Source organism: Pygoscelis adeliae, unplaced genomic scaffold (assembly GCF_000699105.1).
Source record: "Pygoscelis adeliae isolate BGI_AS28 unplaced genomic scaffold, ASM69910v1 Scaffold358, whole genome shotgun sequence".
In the NCBI taxonomy this organism is placed as follows: domain Eukaryota; kingdom Metazoa; phylum Chordata; class Aves; order Sphenisciformes; family Spheniscidae; genus Pygoscelis; species Pygoscelis adeliae.
In genome coordinates, this window is record NW_008825429.1 from 2,358,311 (window position 1) to 2,377,641 (window position 19,331).

The 19,331-nt window shown below is 42.7% G+C and overlaps 1 protein-coding gene across 2 annotated transcripts in view; it reads right to left on the reverse strand.

The window, feature by feature from the left end:
* The window catches only part of BCR (breakpoint cluster region), a 100,773-nt gene that overhangs the window by 42,398 nt on the left and 39,044 nt on the right, over positions 1 to 19,331 (reverse strand). The window contains exons 1-2 of one of the 2 annotated variants that reach the window (XM_009330778.1): positions 7,344 to 7,419; positions 133 to 164 (exon numbers count right to left, since the gene is read on the reverse strand). In XM_009330778.1, the coding sequence (XP_009329053.1) occupies positions 133 to 164; positions 7,344 to 7,419 (108 nt within the window). Of the gene's footprint in view, positions 1 to 132; positions 165 to 7,314; positions 7,500 to 19,331 lie in introns of those variants that run through there. The other variant, XM_009330777.1, reaches the window with a different exon arrangement.

Genomic DNA, 19,331 nt, shown 5'->3' on the forward strand with positions numbered 1-19,331 from the left:
GCCTTTTCTGACAATGTCATCTGGGGCTGCACTGAGCAGCAGCTCTTGCTGCTAGATGAACGTCTGGAAAACAGCCCCTGTGCTTCTTCCGCCTCGGGGTGCTTTTTAAGTCACGCTTGTTATGAATCTTACTCCAGGACTGAGAAATTCACTGGGAGCTGGTGCCAACATCAGGAAGAAGAGGAGCAAGTTTATTATTTGGTATTACAACATTCCTCACTTACAGAACTGGGAACAGGCTCACCTGCTCACCCAAAACAAGACAGAGCGATTAGCAGGCAGAGATACTGCGAGACTGTCCTTCCACTCTCCCCTCGCAGCACACCAAGACATGATGCACCCAGTGCCAAGGGCATTTTCTGCTTTGCCCATACCCGACAAAAAAGGGAAACAAAGAGCAATGCTGTGACCACAACAGCCTCACTGACGGCTCTGTTTCTGCACTCCAGGAAGAAGGGCAGTTAAGAGAGGGAACATCCTGGGCATAGGTATCAAGCTCCCCACTGGTTCAGGGAGACCTGCCAAGGCCAAGGACTCCTTTCCTTGGAGTTCTTGCCAAGGACCCTGGCAAGAAGGAAGCAGTCAGAAATCTTTGAGCTGCTTGTGGCAAGGGGGGGAGCTGGTACCACATCTACCAGACCACGTTAGCTAGGGGAAAATACACCTATTAACCAAAGTGCAGATGGGATGTTCCCAGCAGGATGTGGGAGCAGCCTGTATTGGCAAACTAACCACCCAGCAGGGAGTGCCAGGTGGTCAGCAGTCCATCCCATGCTTCCTACCCAGCTCGGTTAGCCCGTTTTTTACTTGTACAAGTCTGACCAGTATTTCATGTTCTGACCCTGTCCCCACCTCTTTGATGCCGGCATCCATTTCTAGCCTTTCTCCATTGCCCTTACATCTTTTGGCTACCTCTCTACCCACACATTTCAGAATAAATCTATCTTACAAGACTATCACAGGGCAGCAGCCAGAGCATTCCTGTCTGTCTACCATGGAAGCTGCAAGGACCCAACACCCAGCCAGTTCTGAACAAGCAAGCAAGAAATCAGTGCTCTGCTCCCACTCCTCATGAACTACATTTGGAAAAAAAAAAAAAAAAGAAAACAAAAAGGAAGGTGGAAAGCAGTATAAAGGAAGTTTCACAAGTATCTCATGCCTATAAGTTTCTGGTGTTTTCTTCTCTACTGGGTGGTGCTTCTTGCTATTCCAAAGACTTAACAAACAAAAGATTGAGTCACAGCCATAAGTGCAATCTTGCTACCTGAACCAAGGCCAGTTAGAGTGGTTAGAAGCACTGCAGATATTAGAGAGCATGCATACACTGGCCCTGAGCCATGGCTGTTTTGAATGTGTTTACAGCTTGTCAGCCTAAGTACTTTAGTTTACTAACCAGGTTGGCATTGCATGTTGTATTCAATTACTGCAAGCCTGAGATTCACCAGCTCCAAGGATTAGACAGATTCAGCTCTTCCTGACTCTGTTTAAAGAACTCAGGGTTTTCTGGTTATTGTTTAAATTAACAGCAATAATTGTTTTCTTGCAAATGTTAGAAGAATGCAGATTAAGAATCTAGAAACCACAACACATAAGACTTTGCAAAGTAGTTGCTGCCAGCACAGCTCTGTAAAGAGAATCAGTGATTCGAAGTGGGCATGTAAAAGGCACTTTAACTCTCAGACCTTCCCTTGGTCCAGTGTGTTCATATGCTGTGCAATGAATGTGTTCAAAGGAGAGGTTTCCCATAAGGACAGCTCAGAATCTCATAGAGAAGCTGACAGCCTATGAAAGAGAAAAACTATTCATTTCAATTTTTAAAGTGTAAATATCTTTGAAAGCTTCTGCTAAACAGGCTGGAGGTGTCTCATTGTCCTGATGATATTAAACAGGGCAAATTCTGTAATCAAGCCAATCATGCTCCATGCAGGGAGGGGAAGGAGCAGGGAGCAGAGCCAACATTATTTATAACATCAGTACTGGTGTGCCAGCTCTCCTCAGGAAGGGCTGTACATCCAGGCAGAGCCCTTAAGGAGCAAGGAGTTGGAGAATAAAAAGGAAAAGTTGCATCTGTTGGGGGTGGCGAGGGGACAGTGACAGTAAAACAAAACAAACAAAACCAAGTACTGAGAGGAAGAAAGGAGAAGGATTTGGAAATGCTGGAGAGGGAAGGACAAGTTAGCAACAGTAGTACCAAGCAGAGCAGTAATCCTATTTATTGATGTAGCTTCAGAGGTCAACTTTTCTGTACTCCCATGGGACCAAGCTAGGGGAAGAGTCCACAACCTGCTCTGCCACAGCCCTGCTTTCGGCATAGCTGGCAGATAGTGAGAACAAAAGAACCTGGCCTGAGGACTGGCAATAGCTGCCAATGCTGCACCAACCATGGACTGCACAGTCGAAAAGGGAAGAGAAATTCTACCTGGAAATCTTTCAGTACCAGCCAATTTCTCCTCCAAACAGAACAGAAAGTAGGAGTTAGTCGCTCAGCTTTAGCACTCCTGCCTCCCTGGGTGTGATATATACAAGAATTGGAGAGATCTATTTTGGCAAAAAACTCATCTAAACTCTAGAAAAGTGACTCCCCTCATTTCCTGGGGGCGGGGGGGTGTGTGTGGAACCAGCTTTGCCTTTCCACTGGCTGCCCTGCGCCCATCTCCACAGAGCCCCACACACGCCTTTGAGCCTGGCTTTGTTGGCGTGCAGATCTTGAAAGGCCTTTCTTATTTCTACTCTTCCCATCACTGTAATCTCTCCCCACGTGAGTAGCAGCGATAGGACCACGACTACTGAAGCTTCCCATCCTCTCTCAGTCTCTTTAGCCTCCAAGCTGCAAGCTACCCACTCCAAAACACTTAGCAATAATTATTCTCCTGTGAAGGGTGTCAGTCACTAACTTTCCAGCTGTCCCAACACTTTCTTGTGCCCCAAGAATACCGTAGTAAGCTCTCCCTCTGTCCTCCTCTACCTCTATCCAGGTATCTTCACTTTTGACTTCTATGGGGAAGACAGACACATTCTCTCTCTTTCTGGGAGTGAATTATCACTACCTATTACAAACACTGTCTGACACTTTCTGAAGCTACCAGCACTGCCTTATTTGGCAAACATTTGGGCTGACATTTTCCAAGACAGGTTTCCAGAGTTTTTTGAAAGTTCAATCACAACAGTTCAACTGTTACAGAAAGCAAGGTTCAGGAAAATTAAATCACTTCTCAAGTTAAATAAACAAACAACTTAAGCATTAGTGGAACCTATTTCTCCTTTTTTCCTCTTTTCCCTGTAGGCTTGCTTCAGAGCAACAGTCAAAGTTTGGCAAAAGCATTGGCTTTATGCCAGGACATGCGTCAGCAGCTCAGCACAAGATTCCGGAAGAGCCAGAAGAGGGGGTACGACCCAGCTTGCTCAATGCAAACATTTGTTAAGGCCTCCTTACCACAAAAATGACGAGTCAGGGGATGCTGAGATCCACCCTACAAACACCCATGTTGATTATGTCCTCTCTGGATCACAGAAAAAACTAATGCTAGTGCACCTCTTGTCACCCTCCTTGGATAGCAACAGGTGTTTGTGCAATGGACACATAGCAGGTGGAATATGAATACATAAGAGGTGGCTGAAGTGGTACAGTTTGGAGGCAGACCAGCCAGTGTCTTTTAGTCTGCTTATATGATGCAGGTGGTAGAGGGGATTGGAAAACAGGTCCCAAATGACAAGGTGTAGGACATCACAAACCTTCTGGAAGTCAATTGCAGCCCTCACTTCCTGGAACACAGAATGTGAGGTGCTGGGAGTTGGTCACCCTACACACTGAGGGAACAACATGAAGCCCCTCCACAAGTAGTCCAGGAGGTATCCCTTCATTCTCTTTTAGAAAGAGACACTGGTTTTGCCACTCTGCACTTTCTCTATGGTGGCTGGGTAGACCGAGTGGAACCCTGATGCACTATCCAACCAAAGGCTATAGCTGCTATAACGAGATGGAAGGACTTAGTCAAACACTTGGCAGAAAAATACAAAAGCCCAGAGCAAGCCCACAAAATAAGTCAAAGCAAAACACCCTCAATATCCAGATAGCAACAACCCAGTCTCCAAGAGGAAGGCTGGTCTCATGGATACAGCAGATGAACATCACACCAGAAAGCATCACACAGACATAGCAGCAAAGTGAATTACTTAGAATTACGTTTAAAAAAAATAAAAATAAAAATCATTGTTTGCAATGTTTTCCATTTTCTGGGTGTCTGACTGGAGTGTTGTTAACTCTTGGTTGCAAGTGAAATTAAAAGAGATTTACTTTAAATGTGAAGAAAACGACATTAAAAGTCAGAACCTGGTTTTACAGAACATTACGCATCTCACATTAAGCACCCAAAATCAGCAGACACTTTTCCTATAATCTGTCTGCCTTGATTACCTGTGGTTAGTGAACATACCATCCTGTTATCTCACAGAAACACTGCAAGGATAATTAAGACCTCTGTAGCATTCCAACTGTATTTGGAGTTAATGGTCATGCCAAAAGGAAATGAGTACTCTTGTATCAGAGCAGAGTTTGCACAGTGTCCTGTAAATCAGGTGTACACATAGCTCCAGAGATAAAATATTGAATCCAGTGAGTATCATTCACTATATACACTGAACAACACAGGAGCCCCATAGAAAAAAATAGGACATGATTGCGTAATGCAAAGTTATCATAAAGATTCAAGACAAGGCTATAGGCAAAAGGCAAGGCTGGATAACCATAGTAATTTCTTAACTTCTGAATGACTTCAAAATCTTAATATTTTGTCAAAGTGGTGTATATAGTGCACGTGTTGTTACATACAGCTAACTGCTGATTTCTAGATGCTGATCATAAAGATAATCTAAAATTTTCAGAAGTAATTCCAGGCACCTAAGAAACAAGTAAAAGGGCAAGGAGACAACTATAAGAGCAAACACATGTAAACAAAAAAAAATGTTTTCTGCTAATCTAGCGTAGTGAAAAAGAAGAGACATACGTCCTGGTATTTCTGTTCCAAACACATTTTATGTGCTTGGCTCAGCATAGCGTGTTTGACACTTAGTTTTGTTACTGATGTCTTTTCCACTACAGCTGAAAACATAACTACAGTAAAAGCCATCCAACAACATGCGGTGACAGGAAGTTTAATTTGTTTGGGAAATACTGCAACCATGTAAAAATTAGTCTCTTCCTCCTTGTCATGGATGATCCTTCATGAGTGGCATTGTCATTTGTGGACTAATTACAGACAGGATCAACTGAAGCAGTTGAGGTTCACGATTAAAAGTCTAATCTGTATCAGGACACGTCTTTCTTTTGGAAGCCATAAAACATCTTTTTACAGTCAGAGAGAAGAAAGCAGCCATTTATGTTAAAAATTATTTTTAAAAAGGCAGCCTTCCAGCATTATTAAGGTAACTTTGAAATCAACTACTGTTAAATGCTTATGAGTCAATATTCAAACAAATAAAGAACAAGACTAAATATTAGGCAGTGTCTCTTCCAGGCCTCCGGTCACAGGCACTATGACAACTGGTTCTTTGAAGATAACTCTCAGCCATATGTAGTCACATAGCATTTTTCCTTTATCCTGAGAAACATAACCTGGAAATCTCAAGCCAACATTAAAACGTTCTTGGAGCTTTTGAATTTACTAATGATCATTTCTTTATTCAAAAGCCTCTTACATATCACAAGAATTTTCATCCTGAGAGACAAAAAAGCATCTCAGAATTAATAGACTAAAGCATAAGCAGCTAACTAGATTCCATACTTTATATATATTTATAGTCAAAATATATATATTTTATATATATATATTTATAGTCAAATAAAATTAAGCCAACATCAACAATACATGTACTTGATAATGCTTTAAGAGATCTTGACAATGCCTTTCTATAAATGAGAAAGAAGAACAAGAACACAGGCTTCTTAATCTAACATTCATCCTAGAAAAAGTAAGGAAGCATACGATATGGCACTAATCAATAAAGAGTAATAGAAGGATGTATATAATGAATGCTAAGTAGCAACAGTTTGTGGACCCTGTCAGACTCTTGTAATCGTTTTGATGCAAAATAAATAAAACCATCTGATAAAGGTGATGGTGTTGATTTACATGTATGCTGATATCTGTAAAATATCCATCATCTTCTCCCATGACATCTTAATTAATAGGACAGAACAATATAAAGCCAACACAGAAGTTAAACCACTTAAGTGACAGATTTCAAAGTGTCATTTACAATGTGGGAATTCAAGGTTGTTTGGCTACACTTTCTTAGAAATACAGTAGGAAGGAAGTGACAGTTGTCTTTGTGCTATTAAGCATTTTTATGAATGACTTGGGGAAACCAAAAGATTGCAGATGACAAAGATATTTAGGGAAACAGCAACTTGGGATTGAAGTGCTCTACAATCTAGGAAGCAAAAGGATAAAGAGAAACAAAGGTTGAAAATCAAATGGATTAATTCAAGCTGAAACTAAGACATTTTTGACTGTGAAGACAGCAGAGTCAATAGTTATTTACCAAGGCAAGCAGCAGACTCTCTACCAAGACTATTGTAAAAACAAAACCAGAAATTTTCCTTAAGTGCCAAGCTGTAGACAGGCTACTGAACCTGAAGCAAAAATAAAGCAAGATAGCCTGAAGGTCCACATCAAACCACAGGTCAGGCTAGGTGGTCCCTTCTGAACTTTATAATCAATTATAGTAGATAAATAGATAGCTATTTAGTGAATAGTCAAATTCATTATAAGAAGTGGGCATCTCCCACCTAAAGTCACCATACTTCAGAACTGGCAGTTTTAATTCCTCTTATTCCATTTTCCCAGGGTGAAGGAAACAGATCTTATATTCTAGATGCCTTATCAAAGCCTTTAACCTACATGAAAATAACTCTTTATTTTCCTTGTGAAAGGCAATGACAACCCACAGGCACAGATGTATGAACATCGTAATGCAGGATGTCTTGTTCCGGTCTCCCTTCCAAAATATCTGGTATTTAGAGACCCTCTCAACAGCAATTAAACACCAATTCTCTCCACTAAAATTCACAAAGGGTGAAAAACTGAGGCTTAAAAAATCAGACACACAACATTCATCCTTGAAGTTTAGGTTTAGCATCAGCTAGAAGCCTCAATTTAGCTTTAAATATACAATATCAGTCAGGCACTGCTATAGTATATCAGGTAATCTGTCCTACAGTGCTGGTAGTCCCTGCCGTTGCTCCCTGTTAAAGCAGTCTACCCCTTGCAAACCTACAAGGCTTTGCTCACTCCAAAAAGGCAGGAAAGGACTCACTGATTTTGTAGATTCCAGAGACCCTGAAGATAGGGTGTCTCGGCTGCCCCGACTCTTGGAACTGAGATGGGGTGAGGATGATGGCGAGTCATCAATATAGGGCATCATATCATGATGTCGCCTCTGTTCTTCAGCACGGTCTGCATCATACGCATAGCTAGGTGGCGTGCCACTGAATGAAGCATCTGTAAAACACAGGAGAAAAAAAATCTGTCTGGTCAGAGTCAAGCTGGACAGGAGACAGGCTGGTCAACCAAGGCGCTGCCTGCCTCACAGCTATTATAATTACTTATCAGTAAACCCAGAGTCAGTGATAGTTAAATATAGATCAAGCGGAGACATAAATTTAATTAAACTCATGTTGTCACCAAACGTTCACTTCACTCATTCTAAGTCCTAAAAGGTAAAGTCCTTTCTAATGTCTAACACTGGTGTTCATTTAATTACAGCTCCTTCCCTCAAGTTTTCCTTCAAAAGCATTAGCATCAAAATAAATCCTTTTGCAAGCCCCACAGAAGTTACACAGTCTAGGTTTAGGAATGTAGTGGGTTAGGGTAACAGACCCTGTTTTTTCTGTAGAACAAGAACAGATGATGACCCTGCCAGTTTAGCAATCATAGATAATACATGGCTCAGGGGAGAAACGTAACTCTTTCCAGACCTCTCAGGAACAAGAGGACTAGGAAAGAAAAGTCTTACATGTCAAGTGAACCGGCCTACTGCCAAAAATAAAATCCTAAGAGGCCCTCCTCAATTTTGAGACTAACTCCTTAAACAAATGAACAAACCACCACCCTGCTCCCTCCTACCCTCCCCCAAAAAAACCCAGCCAACAAACAAACAAAAAAGGATGGTGGTATAAAGAGTCACATTAACCATTATTGCATTAGATATCAATGAACTTCTGCAGGAAAGATGAGTAGCGAAATTGGTTCTCCTATCTCTAGTGGCTGCATACAGAGACTGTTTCTGCAAAAATCTATATTAAGGACACACACTGAGCAGCTCCCTCTACCATAGGTTAAAAGGTCTTTTACCTTTCTGCACAAAGAAACATACACAAAGGACCGAAATTTGCTTTCTGCACAGTGGCACCACATCACACACATCTTGCCTGAGAGAAGCTGGAGACAACGTTACATACGAGTTACATGGGCCTGTGAAGCACTGTCACCTGTCAATGCCCAGAAGCGTCCTGTGTGTAACAGTAATAGCCATGCATGGGCCACTGAACACAAAATGGTAGAGTTCCTCCTCTTTCAGCTACAAGTCACAAAATGCCACTCTTCTCCCAAAACTGAAAAATAACCACAGGGAGACAAGCTAGATCCACTTTTACAGTAGCAGGCGAGCCTTATGGAAGACAAAGCCACAAAAAAAAAAGAATAGCTTTTCTGTCTTATAAGTTTAAAATTATGCATTAAATTCACACTTGAACACAAGTAGAACCAATTTTTACTTGTTTTAACAAATATCCAGGTTCTGCAAAAATAATAAGCAGCAGCTGCCAAGCATACTAATAATCCTGTTATACATCACTAAGGCAGGGTGGAGGAGTAACATTTTAAAGCCCACTTTCCTCCCTCACAGTAAACTCAGTTAAAGCATGACTCATTCCAGTAAAGGATGTGAACTTTGTGTGGAACAGAATAAAACTTGATCCATGTGGCTTATTCAGGAGGGAGAGCTGGTCTGGGGAATTTACGCAAACAATATACTGAAAATCCAACAATAAACTCACTGTAGAAGTGAGCCTCTGTCTCGGTTCGTACCAAATACCACCCAGCTAAATAACAGCTGTATACAAGGCCTTTAGGCTGCTGAAGTACCACGGCAATATTATTTTAATAAGTTCAATGAGTTTTATGTCACCCACCCGCTCATGGTATTACCTGGTGCTCAAGCTCTCAGTTCCTCAAAAGACTCATTAGATTGTGATTGAAGGGATTTTTGTCTAGATGTTAGAGGTTTCCAGAGCTCCCCAACCTTTTAGAAGACACCCTATTAAGCTGATTTGGTAAATGGAGGCTTTAAAGGGAGTTGCTGAAATAAGGATGCTCAGTCACAAACAGAAGAGATTTTTTAGATATCCCAAAGTTGGATAATGTCTACAACACCTGCAAGCCAAACAAATCTCGTGCTGGAATTTTCAAAGAGCTCTTTGGCTAAAAGAATGCAGAAGAGAAGACAGCATGGCTCCCACCTTGCACTACCCAAACAGGCAAGGAAACACTGAAAAGAAAAAGTAAAAATAGCCTCCTCACACACAAGATGGATGGTCTTCTGTTTGGCTGGAAGGTTAAGGGACTGTTTTGACTCCAAAACCCAGAATTATAAATAGGAAGGAGGATGGGTGTCTCCTTGCATCTCTGCACTATTTAGACCATATTAAAAAAAAAACCAAAAAAACAAAAAAACACACCCCCCCAACACCATATAACTTCAGTGGAGGAGTGCAGATATCAGTTTTCCATTCAGCTATCCCTTGTGCAACTTTCTAACCCAAGAAGCCTGCAAGATATTACTGACAATTTAACACTGGCATTATCCAAGGAGGAACATCAGTACTGGGCACTTATGCAGGCTTCATGCCTTTGATCAAGGGTTCTTTTTCCTTCAGAAGTTTCTTCAAACTACTCTTATCCAAACCAGTTTCCCCTGCACGCATGCAGTAACAAGACCATGTTGCTGTGCAGAAATTAAGGCAGGAATATTTCTTTCACTCCCAATGCTCCCTTTCAAAATTTATAGTTTGCTGCACTTCTGTTAAGGGGGGAGTGAATGCAGACTTAAAATATACTAGCAGAAAGGCTTGCAGTGAATCACAGTGTTTTCACTTTCCTCACTTTCTCCTGCTAAAAAGCAGGCTTCACACTTCTACCTTCCATAACATGTTCTGTCTCCTACCGCACAGGGAAACCTTTATGTGAAACTGAAGGAAAGGGCAGGTGGAGGACTTGCGCTCAGAAAAGGAGATTTATTCCTAGCTTTGCAACAAGATTCAGTCTACCTTTGAATCACTTTGTCTCCCTAGCCACAAAAATGAAAATAACACATCAACAAGGAATGAATCTATCAGTGTCACAGACTGCCATGAGATCTGTGCGTAGACAGCTCTATGCAGCATTTAAAACTTTATTTCTGTATCCTCCAGGGATCCTTCACACATTATAACTACTTCTAACCTTTTTAATCCCTTTTCTTTCTATTATTGCTGCATACAGCACTGAAATCCACCTATGGAGATTTTCACTACCGCCAAGGCAGAAGGACCTTCTTGCTTTTATTCTACCATTTTTTCCAACAGAAGCAAAGTATTACTGTAGCCAGATACACTACGCAGAGTCTTGACACTAATAACAGAGGTAGACTTGTATCTCTGTGATTAACGAGACCACTGTTGCTAGGGAAACTAGGTTATTCAGATCTCCTAAACCCAGCACAATGCTGCACAGGCTGTTCAGGCTCCACCTGAGAGGAAAGAGACTAGAGCAAAGAAATCAGAGCCAGGAGCTCACCTGCTCGTACACTTCCAGCTGCTCTGGGTGCTGCTATTGTAGATGGCAAGTGGAGACAGCAGCTGGGCCCAAGCAAGAGCACTTGGTTTCTTAGCCAGTGTATCAGGTAGGGTAAGCATTAAGAGGGTTCTTATTATCCTTTTAGGGCCAGCCAGTAAGTCATCAGTAACAGAGCCATGAAAGCCAGAGAAAGATGAAACACAGGAACAACAGACAATTGCTGACAAGGGACAACTAAGGAAAAAGGGTAGACATACAAGGATGATGGGCTCAAACATGTTGTACTGAGAGAGCACCAGATACTGACGACACTACTCCACGTGCGCCGTGCTTCTCTCACCTCATCAGCGGGCCCCCTTTCTCCTCCTCTTTGGGTAACCTGTAAGAGATCCCATCCCATAGAGAGAAACAGCAGCTGTGACTTACAGAAACAAGCCCTCTCAGTACCTAAGAGTAGCTGTTTCTACCACTGGCCCTCCGACATTCTCTTACAGTACCCCTCTCCTGCACTGGCATGATCTTCAGGTGCGATGAACTACCTGGGGCTAAAGGCTCATGATCAATTCACACATTCTGCTAAAAACCTCAAGCATTTACTTCCACCTTTGGTTCTGACAGCAATGGTCTCCCTGGCCTTGCTTTGCTCCAGCTTTTACAAGTTTGTTCCAACATTTCCCTCCTCAGTTACTGCTTCCATCCTCTCACCTCCTCTCTCATCTCTATCCCCTTTTCATTTTCTTTTGGTTTTCTCAAACTTAATATTCCTTTTATTTATTTTCCTGTTCCTTCCCCTCTCCTAAACTGCTCCTCTCCCTCACTGCCTCAAATTTCACCTGGCCGGGGGTAAAAAAGAATTTAACAAGTTTACAGTTAGTCACAAATTCACTGGCACTCAGAGACAGCACAGCGACTCTGTTCCCTTGTCCTGTTGCCTACACCCTTCCTGCTGGGTGCCACATTCATTCTTTGGGAATATGAAATTATGTCATAGATCTAACTTGAAAGCAGGAAGGGAAAAATAAATTAAGTTCTAAGTAAAAAGAAAGATTAGCTGCGTCTAATCCAGGGCCACACAATGGTTCAGATGCATGTGTCATACTTTCACAGCATCACAACATCCATAGCTGCTTGAGAGGCTTAACAGCAGCATGCAGAGAAGCTTCCAAGCTAGCTGTGCTCCAGCTAATCCCGCTAAAAGAGCAGTGAAGCCACAGCAGCGCAGACCTTCCTGCCTAAGTAAATACCTAGAATCCTGGAGGGGGAGGGGGAGTTGAACTTCATGCCAAAGCCCCACATCACTGTGGCTTCATTGTAAACGGTACCAAGGCTAGCACAAGTTTGTAATGTCTATACTCACTCCAAAAACATTCCCGCAGCTGCAGAGCAGAAGAGAGCTAAGGCAGTTTGCATCCTCTGCCTGTGTGTTTCTATGCCAGGGAATGTGTGAGGCCATAGTTTGACAATGCATTGTCTTGGCAGCAACAGAGGTTTAAGGTTTCTCCCACCAAGCCATAAACCACTGCATGGCCCTTTCCCCTCTTAACCCCTTAGTTCTGCAACCCCACAGACGTCTGTGGTCCAGATAAAGAACTCAGCCAGCTCAAAGAAAAATATCTTTGACACTTCCCTTCTAAGCTGGATCAGCTCTCTGATCTAGTTCATGGCACAGAAATCCAAACGGAAAGGATACATACATGGTAGTTCAGGGGTGGGTATACTTAAAAGCTTGTACTACAACTGAAGACATGACTGTATGAGATTCAACAAGGCCAAGTGCCGGGTCCTGCACTTTGGCCACAACAACCCCATGCAGCGCTACAGGCTTGGGGAGGAGTGGCTGGAGAGCTGCCTGGCGGAAAAGGACCTGGGGGTGCTGGTTGACAGCCGGCTGAACATGAGCCAGCAGTGTGCCCAGGCGGCCAAGAAGGCCAATGGCATCCTGGCCTGTATCAGAAATAGTATGGCCAGCAGGAGTAGGGAAGTGATCGTGCCCCTGTAGTCAGCACTGGTGAGGCCGCACCTCAAACACTGTGTTCAGTTTTGGGCCCCTCACTACAAGAAGGACGTTGAGATGTTGGAGCATGTCCAGAGAAGGGCAACGAGGCTGGTGAGGGGTCTGGAGTACAAGTCTTATGAGGAGCGGCTGAGGGAACTGGGGTTGTTTAGCCTGGAGAAAAGGAGGCTGAGGGGAGACCTCATCGCTCTCTACAACTACCTGAAAGGAGGCTGTAGCGAGGTGGGTGTCGGTCCCTTCTCCCAAGTAACAAGTGATAGGACGAGAGGAAATGGCCTCAAGTTGCGTCGGGGGAGGTTTAGATTGGATGTGAGGAAAAATTTCTTTACTGAAAGAGTGATTAAGCATTGGAACAGGCTGCCCAGAGAAGTGGTTGAGTCACCATCCCTGGAGGTATTTAAAAGACGTGTAGATGAGGCGCTTAGGGACATGGTTTAGTGGGCATGGTGGTGTTGGGTTGACGGTTGGACTCGATCTTAAAGGTCTCTTCCAACCTTAATGATTCTATGATTCTATGACATCATATTAGGAAAACACTGCTTGAGTTCCTTTAGGCTGATGCTTAGTCAATTCCTGGGATTTACACATGGCTGGTTTGGGGATAAGTTACCAGAATGCAACACTTTTTTTTTTTTAATTTTTTTTTTTTTTGTAACCTTTAAGTTACTAATATGCCCTGCTGACCTTAGCTCCAGCTTTTACATACTGTTTGCTTGGTGATAAACAATACAGAATCATGTCATTTTATTTCTTAGTGCTGGCCAGGCTACTTGAAGGATCAGGGATTCGGGCCCAGTGCTGAGCACATGTAGAAGTACATCAGTGTGGATGGGCTGTGAATGCAATTGCATAGGAAATAACAGAAGCACTTTCTAAAAAAAAAAAAAAAATAGAAGAGTTAAACCATGGAAGACTAAGCATCTTGCTTATTTCCTTGACACCTTCTGAATCATTATCTCCAAAACCAGGAAATAGTGCACTCAATACTTTGTACACTTTTGCACAAAACTGAGATCCACAAACAACAGTGATGCTGTCTACCTATATCAGGAGCCTGTACCAGAACAAAGATCAAGTATCAAAAGGAAAAAAAAAAAAAGATACGTTTGCCATGCCAAATCCCTATGGATTTATTCTTCTCAGACTGATGAATAAGTCTGCTCTGCTAGGATGCTAAACACACTCAAACCAAACTCTCTCCTTCATGCTCTGTATCTCTTCTCTATGTAAAGACAGTACATCTACATGTAAAGTTGTTTAGTGAAACCTGAGACCCCCACTCAAATACAAAACCAATTCATTTAGCAACAAAAAATCCCATTAGTTTGCACATTCATTCTTTACTATTAGACGAGCATGAAGACAGAAAGGCAAAAAGTCACAAAAGCTAGCTCTAAGCCTGCCTATGGTGTCAAACTGTATTTCTCCATTGAGCACATGAAGAAAATCCAACTATCAGTGCTAACTGATAGACTCCTACAAGGCACCCCATCATTTGCCATAGAAGAAAAATGTCCACAGAGGATGATCTTGCTTACCACTGCTGAACAACAAGCTGTTTGGGAGCATGGGTTGCAGAGCAGAATTGCAGTGGAATACATAACACAGACCACCCGCAGGAAACACCCATCAGCACATAAAACCAAGGCAGAGTTAAACAAGCAGTTTCATACAATGCAGCCAAGTTGCAGTTTCCCTTCTGCAGACAGACATGAAATGGGCTCTGAAAGCGTGAGGTATGTTGACAACTTGCAATGAAACACTCCTTAGGGAATAGGACGAAAGGGGAACAGTACGCCAGGAAGGGACGTTTCTAAATACATAGCTGGACGCAGGAATGACAACTACAGCTTATACAGCAACCAAAAAAGGAGTTCTGTGAATCCAAAACTTCAGCAGATTTTCCTGAAGTCACCATATCCATTTCAGGTTTGCATCCTCCCCTCTCCCACTGTAATAGGTCATCTTTCTGCAGCATGTTAAGTGGCTGCAGAAACAAGTATCTGTCACACGTAAATTTTACCCGATGTTTCATTTTCTTTTAAGGGTAAGGGTGTGTGTGTGCGCATGTGAGTGCACGTGTATGCACGCATGTAGAGATTGAGAACTGCATCTTATTTTTGAGATGGAAGAAGGAGAAAGCAATGTATGTTGCCTATGGAAGCAGCAAGACAGCTGGTGGTTCTCTTCACCCTCCCTCCCCCGGGGGATCTCAGGCCATAGATGTTAACCAGCCTCCAAGAAACTTCTGTCTTTACCACAGATGAGCTTTATCCTTGTAGCAGGCAGCACCCTTAAGTCTTTAGGAGATGAATTAACTGCAGTCCACTTTTAATCTTTTAGGTGTGTCAAACCCAGATCATTAAGCATCTAAAAAAGAAGATCAGAGTTCTTTAATCTGCCCATGTCTTCCATGAAGAGTTCACGCAGAAACTAGAGGACAGGTCTGATCTGTTTGTAGCAGCCTGTTACTAAGACATGCTGTTGCATTTTGCTTTGATTGGCATTTTCCTGGGGACAGGTTTAACATTCACACAGATCTAATACCCATGCAGGGTGAGGTTCCATGATCCGGCCATGATGTGCAAGCTGGGACTACTGAGACGACTCTCCACCTCAGGGAAGCCTAAGGAATCCTCACACAGGACAGAAAGAACTTCTCAGTAAGGCTACTGAGAGAGTCATTATCATGAGAGAAAAATTCAGGAAGCTAACCTGATCATCCCAGAGAGTCTATCTTTTACCAGACAAGACTGCGCTGTAGCATGCAAATTCCAGAGATTTCCCTTCTGCCAGCCAGCACAACTTCCCCACTGCTCATCTTTGCTTTAGACAACTCCAGCTTAGCAACCATGGAGCGCTACATGCTAAGGAGCGTAGACCAAGCTGTCATCCACACACTACATTCAGCCAGGCTTTGACACAGTGCATGCCACAGAGGTCAGCAAGGGAAGAGTAGCAGAGGTGTAAATTCCCATCTCTCTAAGACATCTGACACTTGGATCAGTTTCAATCAAACTGAAACACTGGGAGGGAAGCACAAACATTGCATACCACAAACTACACAGAGTCCAACTGATGATAACAGTTGTGATTAGGAGGAAAACAGGTTACACATATAAAAGATGTGGCCTTTCAAATACAGGGTGTCTCCATAGCAATCTGTAAATTTTAAGATATACTACAAGCACGCTGTATGTAACTAACATTAGGAAAGAAAGTTACCCATAGTTACAGCAGAAGGCAAAACTTGACATAGTCTGACAATGCCTATGTCCTACTGGCTGCTACATGCCCTCCAAGGCACTTAAAAGGTTTAATCACCATCACCTAGAGCCCTAAACATGCGTGAGTAAACACAGGCCTATATGAATGAGGTATGTTCCCAGCATGACTGGCTGCAAATATTATGCCAACAGGTAAAGACGGAGAAATTCTGATCCATTCAAGGAAAAGTGTGAGAATACTTAACTCACAGGGCAGGCCAGGGCCCAAAACAGTGAAATGCCTGTTGCCTTTTTTCTTCTTTTACTGTTTCTCCTAAATGCTTACCACTAAGTCATACGGCACAATGTAACACCCCGTAACATGGATGAATACCTCTCAGACTCCTGCCTTGGAGAGAGCAGAAAGTGAATCTGTTTCCATCCAGGGTCTGTGTCTTTAGATTCCTCTCCTGTTCTATGTTTTCCCAGGCAGGCTGGAAAGGTTTCCATGTTCAGTTCATGTTGGCAGTCAGGCCAGTGGATGTTCTTGGCAAAGTAAATCCCAGAGCAAACTGGAACGCCTTTCCAGTTTTCTTTTCCATTCCTTACTCAGGATTGGGCACCAAGTTTAGCTGTTCTCATTCACTGCAAGTCTAACAGGCAGAAAGTAAATTTTAGGCCTGGTCGTTCACAATTAAAGACTTTTCAGTATAAAAATACACAGACAGGCAGATACATCTGTAAGTACGCGTGGCTTTGCACCAAAGGCACCAGAAGCTTTAGCACTGACTAGATCAGAGGTGCAAGCTGACTGAAATAGAGAAAAGGTTTCCATGAAAAATAAGGTTAAAAAAACCAAAACAAGACCAAACAAGTAAACAACAATGAACCACACACAGCTGTAAGGAGACAACCTAGAAGTCAGACTATTTCCCCACAAAAGCAGGGGCTGCATTAAGAGAGCTAAGTTTTTAGGATTCAAGCAGTTTCCACTCTCTTTGTAGGTTCCTGTCCATGTCTCCTCCACTACCCCGTAACAGACATATTTTCAGGGAGCAGAGCAAACCACAGCAGGAGCTGGCTAAGCTAAAAATAACTGGCAAAAGTATTATTTTATAAGCCAGAGCATTTCCCTATTCCATTTCACTGATCATCTCCATACAATGCATCAGCATAACTGAGCACAGAGGTGGGATGGAGCAAATGTGACTGTTCAGGTCAGTACTGTTGCTGTGCTCAAACTACAGCCTTGGTTTAATTTCTAAAAAGAAATCTAGTAACAAAACCTAAAAGGAAACTGCATGTACTAACTACATTGGGGGGGCTACTTCTCTCATACCTAGTGTGGCTCCATCATTTGTCAGGTGAATGGATGAAAATTCCAACCATGATCAGCATACTGTTTACTATTTTGTCCTTCACAGTTGTCTCAGTTTTGCAGCCACTTCAAACAATGTTTGGCAACAGGAATCTCCAGAGAAGAGGAGATTAGAAAATTAATAGAAACAAAATGGACCAATTGCCACAGCACGATCTGTTAACAAAAACCCCCACTATGTATATATTCCATTTCCTGTATTTAACTACAGCAGACCAAAAGTCCTGCCATGCAGAGAGGAAAGCGCCTGTTAAAACAAGAGTTTAACTGAACTGACAGGTTTGTGAGAAGGGAAGGGAGGACCAGCCCTAGGTAGCAGGGGGTATTAAAGTCTATTAAAAAAAAATACCAACAGTAAACGTGCCTGAAAAGAATACTGTTCTCTTTCTATATCTTCAACTTCTTTCAGGGTGAGTTGCTTTGGCTTTTTTTTTTTTTTCCATGTTGTTTTGTTTCCTCACTAGTGCAGCTAGGACACTAAGAAGCCAATAAAGCTAGCCACCATTTTCCTGTTTACACTGTAAATCTAGCTATTGACATCTTACTTGTTACACTGTAAAAAATAAGCTATTGATTTACCATCTTGGCCTAGAACAAGCAACCCAAGCTAAATGCCTTGCTAGGCAGATGGCTCTGCCTACACTACTAACAACCTTTTCTGAACACAGCTGCTGCCCAAGCTTAGTGTCTTCCTGTCATCTGGCTGGAGAAGAAAAAAACAACAGTTTTGTGTCATTCATAACCATGGCAAGGTAGTTACAACAACTTTTTTTTTTTTAATTAAAGATACTGAAGGTAGAACACAGCTCCCTACCAGCATTAATAAACACTATCTACTCCTCATCTCCTTTCCCTTGAAACTACTAGATAAGATTAAGGTAGTTGGGGTCACATGTCAAGGTTTGTTCTGGGCTAGTAAGTTCTCACCTGACATACCATACCACCTTTCCTCCCAAACTGCGTGCTTCTTTTGTAGAATCTACGTTTAGAAGTGGAAGTCCTCCTCTAATTACTATGATTGTGAAGAATAAGCTTAGAAAAACATGATTCAAGAACAATCAGCACAGTGGTGCTGGTCAGAGTTCTCAGAGAAGCTGAAGAGCAGAGGAGAGGAAAGACCTCTCAGTCTGAGCTCATGGTGTATTCCATCAGACACCAACGATGCTGTTTTACACTTCAGCATCATTGACTGATTCACTGCTGTTCGGATTTTATTAAAATGTGGGGAGCTTATTTTGGTAACACAGATGTGTTACACCACGATTTCATTAAGCCCTGCCATCCCACAGCATGAATGAGCCAACAAGTAATTTTGAAGCCATGCCAAGGGGAAGCACTAAAATGCCAATGAATTTCATCCAAAGGAAAACAGGACCACACCAGTCCCAACTAAGATGCAACAACTTATGTAGATGATGGTGTCCCCCAACAGCTTTCTTCTGTACCTAAACTTGTATATACAAAGCAGAGCTCCTGCTCATAGACAGTAGCTCTCAAAGCAAACGACTAGAGGTCCTTGTGCCCAGCAAGTCACAAAGTAGTTTCATACAGCAACTTTGCACCAGCGCCAAGAACTGAGCTCTTGTGGCTCCCTTATCCTTCAAGGAGAGCTGTGGATATGCAGAAGCACACAGACCCAGGCAGAATCAGAGCCCAGCTGCCTGCGCAGACATCTGTGACTGCCACACACACACTTCTTCAAGGGCACTCAGAAGCTGTAATTCAGATCAGCTGGTGCAGAAGAGGGCAAAGCAGAAGGGCTTACTTGTGGAAACAGCGCTCTGCTGCAGGCCCTAGAGAAGCCTTTGCACTATTGCTGCAGGGCAGACGATGTAGCTAAGGATTGTCAACACTGAGGACTCATTCCCAGGCAAGTCACAAACCAAACAGATTTTTCGGGG